This window comes from Phodopus roborovskii, unplaced genomic scaffold (assembly GCF_943737965.1).
Source record: "Phodopus roborovskii unplaced genomic scaffold, PHOROB, whole genome shotgun sequence".
Taxonomy (NCBI): Eukaryota; Metazoa; Chordata; class Mammalia; order Rodentia; family Cricetidae; genus Phodopus; species Phodopus roborovskii.
In genome coordinates this window covers 27,498,132-27,511,803 of record NW_026126525.1, presented here as the reverse complement: position 1 = coordinate 27,511,803, position 13,672 = coordinate 27,498,132, and the positions used below count along the sequence as shown (strand labels likewise).

Genomic DNA, 13,672 nt, shown 5'->3' with positions numbered 1-13,672 from the left:
GAACCCAACCAAGAAAAATGCTGCTACCAAAAAACCTTGCTTGTTTCTGTTCTTTTTTTTCTAAAACTCTTTTTTAAGATTTTGTTAAATTTTAAGTGGAAGTTCTTATTAGCCACGTGGGCGCCATATGTAAGGAGTAAGGTTTTTCCTCCTGCAGTCTAGTCTTGTCCCGCTGCCGCGCCAGCCCCAAATAATAAACAGAGACTCTATTTGATATTATGCTGTTGGCCAGTTACTTGTTTCTTATCGGCTGGCTCTGTCTTAAGTATTAGCCCATGTCTATGTATTTCCACGTGGTCTTACCGAGAGCAGCGGAATGGCGGTTCTGTTCTCTCCAGACGTTCCATCTTGACTCCTTTCTACTTCCTCTTTCCTCATTCTCTCCTAGTCCCTCCTATCTTCTTTTCCTATTGGCCAACAGTGCTTTATTAACTAGTATGAGAAACATATACAGAATGACATCTCCCATCACCTAGATAATGTGGAGCTAGCACTTTAGGCACTGTTACTGGAACATCTTCCTGGTCCTTCTTACCTCCCTGCCCACCCAACTTCATGTTCTGTCTCTTTTCTCCCCTCTATTAAAACAAAACAAAACAAAAACCCAAAATTCCATCAGACAAAAAAATATCAAAACAAAATGTGTGCAAAACAAATGATCATAAAACAACAACAACAACAAAAAGATAAAACCAACCATGTAATCTGTTTTGTGTTGGTCAACTTGAGGGCATGGGGCCTGACCTGTAGTGTAGTTGATATACCTAGTGACACTCCATTAGAGAAAATAGATTCTTTTTTTTTTTTTCCCCCCTCGGCAGCTGTTGATTGCAGATAGCTTCTTGGTTATGGGTAAAATTTTATGTTCACTTTCCCTTCTCAGTATTGGTATTTGTGCAAGTCTTATGTCTCTCATAGTCTCTATGAGTTCATATGTATATCAGTCCTAGTATGTTTGGATGATACACTTTCCTTGGTGTCGTTCAAGAGCTCTAGTTTTTACAGGTTTTCTGCTTCTGCATGGATTCCTGAGCCTGCGGGGATGGGAGGTTGATATAGATATCATATGTGAGACTGGGTGCTCCAAAGCCTGTTATTCTTTTTGCACATTGTTCAGTCATGGGTCTATGTGTTACTTATCATCTATTTCAATAGACTTCTCTAATGAGTGTTGAACAATACTCTGAACCATGAGTATAGCAGTATGTCATTAGGAGTAATATTATTGCTATATTCCTTTTGCTGTGTAAGAATAGTAGATTTCCTCCTACAGCCCATGATCTAGCTAGTCCCAGGCAGTTGGCCAATTTAATGGTGTCAGATACATTTTCCACCTAATGGAGTGGGCCTAAGATCTAATCAGAAGGGGCTGATTATCCACAGAACATTGTTGTCACTGTTGAACCAGTATTTTGTGTGAACAGGTGGCTGTTGGACATAATATGGTTTGTAGCTGGGTAATACTGATGATTAGTTTTTTCCTGTGGTAGTGTACAAAGTACCTTCTAGGTCCTCAAATGTTAGTCATTAGTTGTGAAATATTTATTTGGGCACCGGTTTGATTTCCAAGAGCTGATTCTTTCTATTGGTATTAAAGCGAATCATGCAGACAGAGAGTCAGAGTGCTAGTAAAACTTGTGAGTACAGAAGGGGAAAACTTCAAGGCTTTCCTTGAACTTGGAAACAAGGATTCATAACCAAGTATATCCTTGACTCACTTACTTTGCTCATGAGCAACTATGACTCTCCGAGAGATACAGTTTATTGGGGCTTCCAAGTGACAAACTGAACATTTTAATAATTCCAGCATTTTGATCCTCCAATCTATCTTTGATGTGTTTCACCTAATGCTGATCTAAGATTAAGATAGGTCCTTTTTAATAATATCCAGGCATGGTGCATTCTTCATATGTAACATCTTCAAAGCAGATGTTACAGTCTTAAAAGTGCCTCGTGTTTGAGTGTCTATTAAATTTAGCAAAGTAGTAAGCCCATTCTTTTATTTTTTGTTTTTCCTGAAGGTGCAGCAAGGGAGAACTGGAAATTCAGAGAAAGAAGCAGCACTTCCATCTACAAAAGCTGAGTTTACGTCTCCGCCATCATTGTTCAAGACTGGCCTGCCACCAAGCAGGTTAGTAGATACTTGAGGTCTTGCATCTGGGTTTTGCTGTAATGCTCTGTTAAATATGAAGTATAAACTGGAAGGCTTTACATTTAGTTTGAATCATAAAAACTTTTCAGGTTGCTATTCCATCTTAAAATACAAAACCCCGGAGTCTGCAAGAAATAAAGCATGCTACAGTGACACTAATCCTTCATGGGGAAGTGGTGACTGTTTATGCTGCTCACATAAGGATTCATTGCACTTCCAAGGTCTAGATCTATGGACTTAAAGGGATTTTTGTAGATGAAATGACAGAAATTTTACTCATTAAAGTCTTATGGCATTCTTTGCTTTCACCATAACACCCAATTTTGTGCTTATAAAATACTAGATAAAAGTAGTAATTGTGCAAAAGACAATGTCCTTTGCATTCACATGTGACAGTCGTTTCTTTTTGCCTCCATTATAAGGAAAATAAAGAATAAGCTAAGACCAGGGACGGCTGAGGATTCCAGCAATTTAGTCTTGGTTAAATTATCAATCTGGGTCTGAAATAAGTCACCTCAGCCATTACAGATTCTCTGCCAAATTATTTACTTTTTGTTGCTTGCTTAAATATCTGTTCTAGGTGTCAAATGTTCTGAAATTTGTTACTGGTCTGAGAAATTATATTTTTTAGTACACTAATCGGTGAAGAGACCTTAGAGAAGCATAAGGCTCATATCTAACTAAAACGGTCTTTTATTTATTTGGGTTTTGTTTATTTGTTTGAGACAGGGTGTCATTATGTAGCCCTGGATGGCCGGGAACTTGTCTATGTAGACTAGGCTGGCCTCAGAATCACAGAAATCTGCCTGCCTCTGCCTCCCAGGTACTGGGATTCACAGCATATGCTACCATAACCAACTAAAACAAAGATTCTTGAAGCTTTAATCCAAAATGAAATAATTAAAAATGAGCTAAGATTTTTATGGATTGCTATAGAAATACCTCAAATATTGTGATTTGAACTAAATGAAATTTCATAAGACATTTGATGAAACAATTACGGAAACTAGGGAGTATTGATTCTTTAATAGATAGTAGTTTGGGTTTGGGATTTCTATAAAGGGTCAACCTTGTTTCGTTGAGTTTCTGTGTGCTCTGCTTTCATTTTTTTTTTTTTTTTTTTTTTTTTAAGAGGTTGGGATCTTACCTTAGATTTCTGAGGTTTAAATTCTAACTCAGCAGTCTGCTAGTTGAGCATCCTTGGGCAGACTCTGATTTTGTTAAGTCTGGGTTTCCTAATTTTAAAATGTAGTAATAGCACTTCCATTGCAGCACAGCTGCATGTCATATGAACTAAGTTCTGTTAAGTGTTGTGCAACTGTGTGTGTCACATGAAAACATTTTCTAGATACTTATCTTTAAAAGTCAGGGAGTCTTTGCCTCCTTTTGCTTTCCCCTCCTTTGTGGGGAGCAGGTTTAATTGTATCAATCTTATAATGATACAAGAGTTTTTCTTTGTATTTGCCTCTATTTGAAACTAATGGGGAGCCATGGTGGTATTTTTGGCAGGCCAATCTGAGGTTTTCAGATCTCAATTTAGCTGTTTTACTAGAGCAGCTTACAGTGTGAATAGTGATAGAAAAGGGGATAAGGTGTAAGAGATCGCAACAAATATTTAGGTAAGAGATAATGGTGTCCTGGAGCAAGGTAATGATAAGTGGTCAGAATAGTTAGCTCTTAGGTGTATTCCAAAGGCTTGCAATCTTGGGTGTATTCCAAAGGCTTGCAATGGCATGCTTGGGTTGATTAGTCATAGATTGTAAAGAAAACTTATTCTCAATAAATTCAAGGATTTTTGCCTTGTTCAACACAGATGTTGTGATGGTTTTTTCATTTAAGGATTACAATAGGGACTAGAAATCAAAGTGCCAGCTCAGTATAAAAATGGAAATTGGAAAGTTGGATTTGTGACTGTGGAATAAGAAAGAGTATTTGCTGGAGATAGAAACTTGAGACAGTGATCACTGTTAAAATGGTATCTGAAGTAAAGCTGTGAAATTTAATTAGACCATAAAAAAAGTATTGATCAAGAAGTGGGACGAGGTCAGAGCCTTGAAATACTAAAAGAAATGAATGGATATAAGGAGGCATAAGATGGAAGTTAGTGTATGCAGTGATCAACTGTCAAACACTACTGACAAATTTGTCAAAAAGATGAAGACCAAATATCTATTAGAAATTCAGGTGTGATAGTGATAGTTATTGATAATCCTGACCAAGATCATGGACAAGGTAAACTGAAAAGACTTGAATGGCTTCTACAGAAATGAGAGTTTCTCCTTTACTTAATCCTAGGTCTTGGGAGACAGAGGCAGATACAGGTGGATTTCTGTGAGTTCAAGGCCAGCCTCTTCTACATAGTGAACTCCAGGACAGCCAGGACTACATAGAGAAACACTGTCTCAAAAACAAAACAGAAATAAGAGGAATTGAAAAGTAAAAATGTAAACAATTTTAAAGACTATTTTCTCTTATCTGTGGGACCAGAACCAGGGAAATGGGGAAGTATGAGGCTGGATTTTTCAAGGTTAAAAAAAAAAAAAAATCACAGCATTTGTATACTTGAGAGTGAATTAACTAGAAATAGTAGTGGTCAGGAAGTAAGGAAGGGGATAGTTACAGAGCAGTATTCTTAGTTAGGCCACAGGGAACAAGGTATGACCTTCGTGGGTAGATTGTAACAAGTACCTAGGTAGGTGGACTATGAGATCAATGGCACATTCTGTTCAGATTGCTACTCTTTTATTTATTTCTTTTTTAGCTTAGCAAAATAATATACAGACTTACCAGGACAGACTAAAAATGGTAGAGTGGGGTGTTAATGTTTGAAAAGAAAAGGTTGAAATAGTCTTTTTTAAAGTAGGTGAATAAACTTTTGTGGAAAAAAAGAATAGGATCATTTGGTGATAGTTGGAGGGAAACACAAAATAAAGGCTTTCCTCCAAGTGGGAGAAACAATGTTTATATGTTGACGGAAATGAGTTAGTAAAATGAAAATTCATGGCATGAAGAGAGAACTCACTGTTAACAGTTTGTTTGTTTGATTGATGCCATGGTCTGAAATGAGCCAAGTCAAGTATGCTTTAGATGGATGGAGGGTTATATGAGGTAATAACCAAGGGGTAGAGGGGCCCAGAAAGTGAACATGTACTCAAAGGATGATCATAGTAACAACTGTGGATCCAAGTAGAAATGAAGACATTGGAAGATATGCATAAAGAAAGATGGAATGAAAAAGATGGTAATGGACAGAAAAAAATTGTGTGAAGGAAGGATGAGAAAGTTAAAAAAGTATGAGTAATTATCCTTGCAACTGATAGACATATACTTAACATGCTTTTATTCATCACTTTTGAATATAAAGGACAGTGCTCATTTCTCATTAGGAAAGTTTGTTTTCTGGGTTTTTCTTCAGTTAATCAAAAATAGACTTTTATAATCATTGTAAAATATTTCCCTAAAAGTTGTATGTGAGGTGTGTATGTGTGCGTGTGTGTATGGAAATTGGATACAATCTTTGGAAATAAATTTGTATTGAGTTTGGAGAGCAGATAGTATTGCCAGTACTGAGACATAAAACAGATATTTAAGAGTAGTGATCTGTGATACTGGCCCAGGCTAGATCCCCAGTGCTAAAATCTTAGATTGCCTTACTAATGTGTAGGTAGATGTTTGCAGAGAGCTTCATAAATTTGGTATTGGTAGAGATAGTGAGCTTATAACTTCTGTACTGCCCAGCAAGTGTGCATACCTAAGGAAAGTTCTATGTTTACTATATCAGACTGCTTTGTTTCATCTAGGTTTCCATATTATTTGTTTTCTTTTCAAGTACATAACTATAGAAAAGTGATAAGAATTTACATCTTGATGAGGTTTTACAAACACAATATATTGTTGTAAACTAGCAAAAAGATTGGAAAGCAAACTTTTGCTATTCCTTTTTCTGTGTTGTTTTCATTTTGTACTGTTTTGTTTTGACAAGTATTCAAACTTAAGAGCTTCAAGTAAAGCACGGAGAACTTCATCTCCATGGTTGCCTAGGTCCTAACATGTTGTATTTGCTTTTTAAAAAGACTTTTCTCTCTCAGCCATTTGGATGCTAATTTAGATGGTAACCTTTGGATTCAGTGTTCTCTTAACCTTTAAATACTTACCTTGTATTTCGGGACATGGATTGGCATTTTGTTACATAACTGTAAATAGGGCAGTTATCAAAGTCAGAAAAACCTAATGTTGAATCAGTCTTTTATCTGATACCCAGATGACCATTTTTGCTAGTTACCTCAATACTGGTCTTTACAGAATCCCTTTCTTCTTGACCTTGGATTCAGTTCAGGGTCATTCATTTGAGGTCTCTCTTTAGGTGTTTATCAGCTAGAGCAGCTTCTCAGCTTTGTATTCTAGGAGAGTGCATTCTGGTTGTTTTAGAGATGTTTCCTCATCTGGCTTTGCCAGTTCCTCCTCATTATTAGATGGGTTTGTGCATTATGGATGTTGTGTAAATGATGCTGTGTTTTCCTCTTCAGTGCACCAGCCTCAAGATTATTAATCCAGTTTGCCCCACTTGTTTTTTCTTTTATCAATAATGATGAATCTAGTGAGTTGCTTGCAGTTTTGCCTTTCTGGTTCTACATCAAGTTCCTGATTCCCCCTTTGCATTTAAGAAATAATTTCTGCATTGGGGATGTTGTCCAGTTTTAGAAAAACTGTTTACCCTTAGCATGTACAAAGCTGGAGTCTGACGTAACATGTTCAAGGCCATGGCTCTGATTCTAAGCACCATTTAAAAGAAAAAAAAAAAAAGTAATTTTACAGAGAAACTAGGTATTAATGTCCCAACTTCTGGAGAACTTTAGCATTTGCTGGTGATTTTTGTAATAACTGAGCTGCTACTATAGTATCTATAAAAGAGTGATTAACTTTTAAATTTTGTTTAAATTATCTCTTTGATGTGCATGGGTGTTTTGCATGCATGTAGGTCTGTGTACCGTGTGTGTGTGGTACCCACCAGAAGTCCACAAGAGTTGTTGGATCCTTTGGAACAGACAAGATTGTGTTCTGCCTTGTGAGTGCTGAGACTTGAACCTGGGTCCTCTGGAGAGCTCTCTGCTTTTAATCACTGAGCTGTCAATCCAGTAATTTGCTTTTATGAGTATTTTGCCTGCAGGTATGCACATATACCGTGTGTGTATCTGGTTACTCAGGGGACAAGAAGAAGGTGCTGGATCTTTTGGAAGCCATCACATGGGTGTTAAGACCCAAACTTGGGTTATCTGAAAGAGCAACAAGTGCTCTTAACCACAGAGCCATCTCTCCAGATCCTGCTTTTCAATTTTTTGAAACATAATTTTGCTGTCTAGGTTAGGCTAGCCCTAAACTCGCAGTCTTGTCTCACCTTCTAGTGCTGACATTGCCAACCTGCCTCATTAAATGCATTCATTCTTATATGTAAAAGAATGTGTGTATTATAAGTATGATTTATTTGTATTTATGGTATGTGAATCCTATGTGATTATATATACTGTAATCTGTTTTGATGTGTCAAATTTTCCAAATTTGGCCAGTGGGAGTCTCTTCAAAATTGCTTTTGACTATGTGTATGTGTATGATTTCTACTTCTTGGCATTAACAGGGTATTCCAAGTTTATCTTGTACTTCCCTGATTTCTCCCCAAGACATTTACTCCTCGTAGGAGATCAGGTTGATAGCTATGATCATTGTACTGGGGTGTCATTATTTATTTTCAGGACCATTTTAGCACTTAACAGCTAGGGGAAAGGTAGTTTCAGTATGAAAGATAACACTTGCATATTTTTAAATAAAGTTTTAGTCAGGAAATCATCTTTTAATGTCCAATTTGTGACACCACAGAGTGCTTTCTTTCTCAGAACTAGTCCATATTATGTCTCTTTTTTTCTCATAGTGATAATCCAACTCCCAATAGCTTCAGTATATTATTTATTTATTTAATAATCAAACCCAAGCTTAATAGATTTGGGGTTTCTGCATAGCCATTAAAACACACACAATTAAAATAGAATTCAGGATTCATTAGTAGTTCTTTCTAATCTGTTTTAGACTGGGGATGAATGATGAAAACACTTATTTGTGTGCTTTAGTATTACTTGGTTCCTTTGGTCTGTTCATTTTTAGCATTTCTTTTCCAACATGACTACTGATAGAATTTCTTTTTGTATGTGTAAACTATTAAACACAGAGCCAAAGACAGGGCTATCCAATGATATATCTATATGTATCTATATCTCTCTCTCTCTATATGTGTGTGTGTGTATATATATATATATATATATATATATATAGAGAGAGAGAGAGAGAGAGAGAGAGAGATTTGTCACTTTTTTTTTTTTTTTAATTTTAGAGACACTTCACTTAAGTTCATTTGTAGTTCATTTTCCCTGGGTACCAGTTTATAGAAGCAGACTTAGAAACGTGTATTTTTAATAGCTTTGAAAGAACATTGAATTTTTTTCTTTTTTCTTTTCTTTTTTTTTTAAATAGGATTGGCAAGAGTAGAAATAGTTGGATTTATTTTTGTGACAGGATCTTTCTGTGTAATCAGCTGGGGACCTCCCTGCCTCAGCCATTGTGGCTAGCTATACTTCATAGGAAGTGTGTTACTGGAGATAAAATAGCTTTGAAAATGTACTTGGAAAGAGTTCTTCTTTGAAATGAAATTTAATTTATCATATGTTTTTATGAAACATCAGAGTACTACTGTTAACTGACAATTATGTGTTGTTGAAGAGCATAGGAGAAAACAATGCCAGTTTTGAGTGAGATTTTGTAAAACAGAAGTTGTTACTAATTCACAAAGGCACAGGATTTTGTTTCTTGATAATTATTTGGGCATAGCCTTGGTTCATTTCTTCATCTTGACACTGTACTATGTTGGAAAGTATTTCTAGCAACATTCTAAAGTTAATAAGATGGTGATAACAACATCTAAATTAAAATGCCTCTATCAGTCAGTTCTACAGCAAGGGCTTCATAACTTGAAAAGAATGGTTCTGTAGGAACATGTCAAAGCACCTTAACAAAAGCATGCCAAGGAAAAAGTAGGCAAAACGAGGGGGGTTACAGACAACAGTATGTAAGAAAAAACACAGAAAATTTATCTCACCAGAAACAGCACATCTTCTCAGTCTCAGACAAGTACTGCCTCCAGAAAAGCCAGTTCAAGCGTTGGGAAGTGGCAGGATCGATATGGGAGGGCCGAGTCACCTGACCTAAGGTAAGGCTGATTTAAACATTGCCTACTTCCTCATATTTAGATCATTGGTATTCTTTTGTCTCTTAGTATATAATAAGGTAACTGGTTTTGAGACTATACTGTATTTTTCTCCAATGATGCTTTCTCAGAGTGCATCTGAGGCATTTTACTGAGACATAACATGTGTCTTATTCATCAGTTAGGCCTTTAATATTGTGTGATTGTTACGTTGAACCCCATTAAATGGGTGTTCTGAGCTTACTTTTCTCTCCCCCATGTTGCATGTTAATTCTTTGTTTTTATACATTCTTTTATGATATCCCTAGCTATTTTTCACTGCTTATGCATGAAGTATAACTTTCTGATTTAAAAATTTGACTCCACATAATCTGTCTAATCTTATCCAGCTACATACAGAGTATCAGCTGCTATTCCTGTAGGTGGGTCTATCAGCTGCCCTTGGTTGTACCGTTTCTCTTGTTAATCCACTGTCCATAGAATTTTGATTCTTGTTCTAAAGTTTCTATTTACAATGCAAACAGCCATAGACACACACTATAATTTCTCTTAGTCTGTGAAATGGGAATAACTTTATCTCCAAAGGATACAATGCTGTCCCCATAGAATACATTGCCAAAAATAGTTAATATGAGAGATGATATTTTAGTGTATGACTCAGAAGTATATACCAGGACAATTTTAGCATGCCCTATGAGATTTTAAGTATTTACAACCAAACAAGGACTAATTTTGTTGTTTTGTGTTGTTGAAGAATTTTATGCTTCCTATGTCTGAATCATGTACTAATGAACCTTTGGTAGTTTGCTTGTAATCACTTTAATTGCTTTTAGATATGTAAATTATGGCAGAATCTTTTGATTGTAGCATTTTACAAAAAGCAGGGAGGGGCAACACTATCAAAAGAAAGTTTGATTTTCATAGTTTTTTTCCTTCTGTGGAAACTTACTCATACTCTTAGTGAGCAGTTTGAGATTTGGTTTTGGAAAAGAATAATTTATTCATGTCAAAGAAAAAAAGTAGGCATTCGTATTTTGACTTTTAAAAAAATACCATAACTATCCATCTAGTAACTGATAAGGTAAAAATTTTCAGGACATTTCTACGTATGCTTTTAGTGGGTTAAGAATGAAAAAGGGGAGGGGTGGCTGAAGAGATGGCTTAGAGGTTAAGAGCACTTACTGTTCTTGCAGAGGACAGTTTGTGTAGTTTCCAGCACAAAATCTCCTGTAACTTAAGATCCAGACAATTGATGCCCTCTTCTGACCTCCCCAGGTACCACTCATACATGTGGTGCACAGACATTCGTGCACACAAAACACTTTTACACATTAAATAAGCTTATGCCCAGCAAAATACACAGTAGCTTTAAAAAAAGAATGAAAAAGGTGACTTATTTTAGTAGTCTTCATTGGCAAATTTTAATTATGCTTAAATGGCACTAAAATTTTACATATGGAATCAAGATAAATTTAAAATTAAGTTGGTTCTGATATGTGGAGTCAAATAGAATGAATTTGTTTTGAATTTTTGAAGTAAAATATTGTTAGCAATAAAAATAAAATGTAATTCAGAATTTTAATATTTGTATTAGGGGTACTTGTATATAATAATTTGATTTAGTGCATAATGATTGAATTTATATTTACCCTGACCAGCAACATTATTGCCCAAACTGACTTAGAGGCTTGATTCTGGGTCGGCTGAAACATTCAGATCAAGTGCTAGCTTGCAGTCGAGTTTTGCTGTAGAAAGATAGATGTAGCTATACTGAGGACTGGCACCGGGTGACATTTATAGCCTCACAGAGTCCTTTATGTAATGTTCATTTAATTTATATTTTCTGCCTTGTGATTAGAAATCACTTTCAGAGGGGTATTTTGTGTCTTCATTTGCAAGCTGAATGATGGATGATTTTGCAGTAGACCTACCCAATACTTTCTCTACATCCCTTCTCTTGGTTTGTGCTCTTCACATCATGCAAAATCCCTCACTTCCATTTGTGTATTTAAGTTGATCTTGTGTGTCTATGTTTAGATAAATGACCTGATCGAGACACCACCAGCTACATATGCCTTTTATTTGAGAATCTGAAAATTTTCAAATGCTGGGGGTTGGAGAGATGACTCAGTGATTAAGCTCACTTTTTGTTTTTGCAGAGAATATGGGTTCAGTTCCCAGCATCCAGGTGGAGGCTCACAATTCTCTGTTTCGAGGGGATCCCACGCCCCTCTTCTACCTTTGTAGGCACCACACACAGTGTACAGACAAGCATGCCAGAAAAACATCCATACAAAGAAAATAAATAAATCTATTGTTTTAATATAAGAAAAATGCAAATGCTATTTTTTCCTTAGAGAGTAAATCTTTGAAATGTCTACTGCCCAAGTTTTATTAGGAACTCTATTATGAAAAAAAAAAAAAAAAAACCTCAAATATAAAGCTAGAAAATGTTCCAGATTTTATTTGTAGCAATAACTCATGTAAACTTGCTTTGCCCAGTGGTCTCAACTGCATTTTACACGCAACACTTACCTACTTAGGTTTGGGACTTCTTGTCGTCCTGAGAAAGCGGTATGTGCTAGTCAATGCTTGCTCTTCCCTGGATGAACCCTTATACTGTGGGACTCACCTGGTTTTATTGAGCCTCACAGCATTCTCAAGGACTTGAGAATGGATCTGCGGAACCCACTCTTGCTTTTGTTGTGCACATACTGCAAATTTTGTCTGGCTTTGGTACTCTTCGAAGCATATGGTTCTCATTCATTTCTAAGTTCCAGTCAGTTTGGGGTTCTTAGTGGTATTTGTTGGGTTTTGTCATTATGCTTTTTATAATGAGATCACACTTGCTTTTAATATTGTACTTTTCCTTCCTTTATAGTAGACATCATCTTATGAAACTCCATTTTTTAACATAATATGTATGCTCTGGATTTCTTAGGCAAAACACTTTACTTGTGTGTTTTATTACCAATAAAATTTAAAAATTACTGCAGTCTATCATCTTTTCTTCCAAAAAGTTTTCCTAAAACTTTTTTTTCTAAAAAGTAATCCAGCTTTCCTCTGTATTCTTGTATATAAAAATATGAATAATAGTTGTTGTGTCATAAGTTTTGAGTTATAAATGTAAGCAAAGTTCTCAGTTAACACAAGTTCTAGAATTACCGACAAGCAATCTGCAAACTAATGCTTTATTTTTGCCATATACACTAAAGCCTGTGTATTAAGGATGCTTTTGCCTTGCCTGCTAAAAGGGGAAGCTTAGACATAAAATTATGATATTGTCTATCTTCATTTGGCCTCTAGTTGCCATTGAGAAATTCCAGTTTTATCTTTGTTAATGGGGACATCAGAATCATCGATGTTTTTAATTTGATTTCAAATATGATTTTGTATTTGCTAGATATTTGCAACATGGAAACTCTTATGAGCAAGAACGTGTTTAAGCAGTAGATAAACCTGAATGTGTCTCTACTTCTTACTATCCAGTTGAGTCTGATTTTAAGACTTGTGATAACCACAGTGGCTGGCTGACTTAGTGTAGCCTAGATGCAGTGTGCTGACATCTGAGTTCTGGCGGCTCATCTTGTAATGAAAGAAACACTGCTAAGGATTTGCATGGAGAGCTGCTAGAGAACTTGCCAAGCATGAGGCCCTGGGTTTACTAAGATGTTGGACTGGGAAGTTGATGGCTCCACATTCAATGTGCTCAGGACTAATGGAGTTTGAATCATTCCATTGTGTTACATGTTACTTTTGTTTTCTTTGCTATGTCTTTGAATATCTGTATTACACAAAACATCAAAATCATTTTGATAAAAGTGGATTAGTTTGTGTGTGTTTTTGTTTTTTTTTTTTTTGTTTTTTTTTTTTTTCCAAAAACCAGGCCAGGGATCTTAGGGAATGGAGGGAGGCAACTGCTGTATTTTGGACTTCCTTCTGGAGGTATGTTCTGAAGACAGACTTCTCCACTGTCTTGTTTTTACAAACATGGTGTTTACCATTTTGCATTTCTTGTGATTACTCCACTTAAAGCTTAGAAAACTAAGTATGCTCTTTATTTAGGTAAAGCTGAAGAGCTGCATGCTTCCTGGTGTCCCTGGAGTTTTTAAAAGCAAAAATTCCAGTGATCAGTGCTAAGAGGCGGTTTGCTAGAAGTCATCCTCTTTACTGAACAGTTAGTCTTGTATTGAGGCTTACTTTTCAGTAAGTGCCTTTATCCAGCAGAGAATTTGCGTTCTGAACTGCAAATCCAAACAAATGTGGCAGAG

At 36.0% G+C, this 13,672-nt stretch overlaps 1 protein-coding gene across 4 annotated transcripts in view; it reads left to right on the top strand.

The window, feature by feature from the left end:
• The window catches only part of Fip1l1 (factor interacting with PAPOLA and CPSF1), a 63,118-nt gene that overhangs the window by 20,369 nt on the left and 29,077 nt on the right, over positions 1-13,672 (top strand). For all 4 annotated transcript variants that reach the window (XM_051198357.1, XM_051198356.1, XM_051198355.1 and 1 more), the window contains 2 exons: positions 2,022-2,131; positions 9,297-9,404. In XM_051198357.1, coding sequence (XP_051054314.1) covers positions 2,022-2,131; positions 9,297-9,404 — 218 coding nt within the window. The remainder of the gene's footprint in view (positions 1-2,021; positions 2,132-9,296; positions 9,405-13,672) is intronic.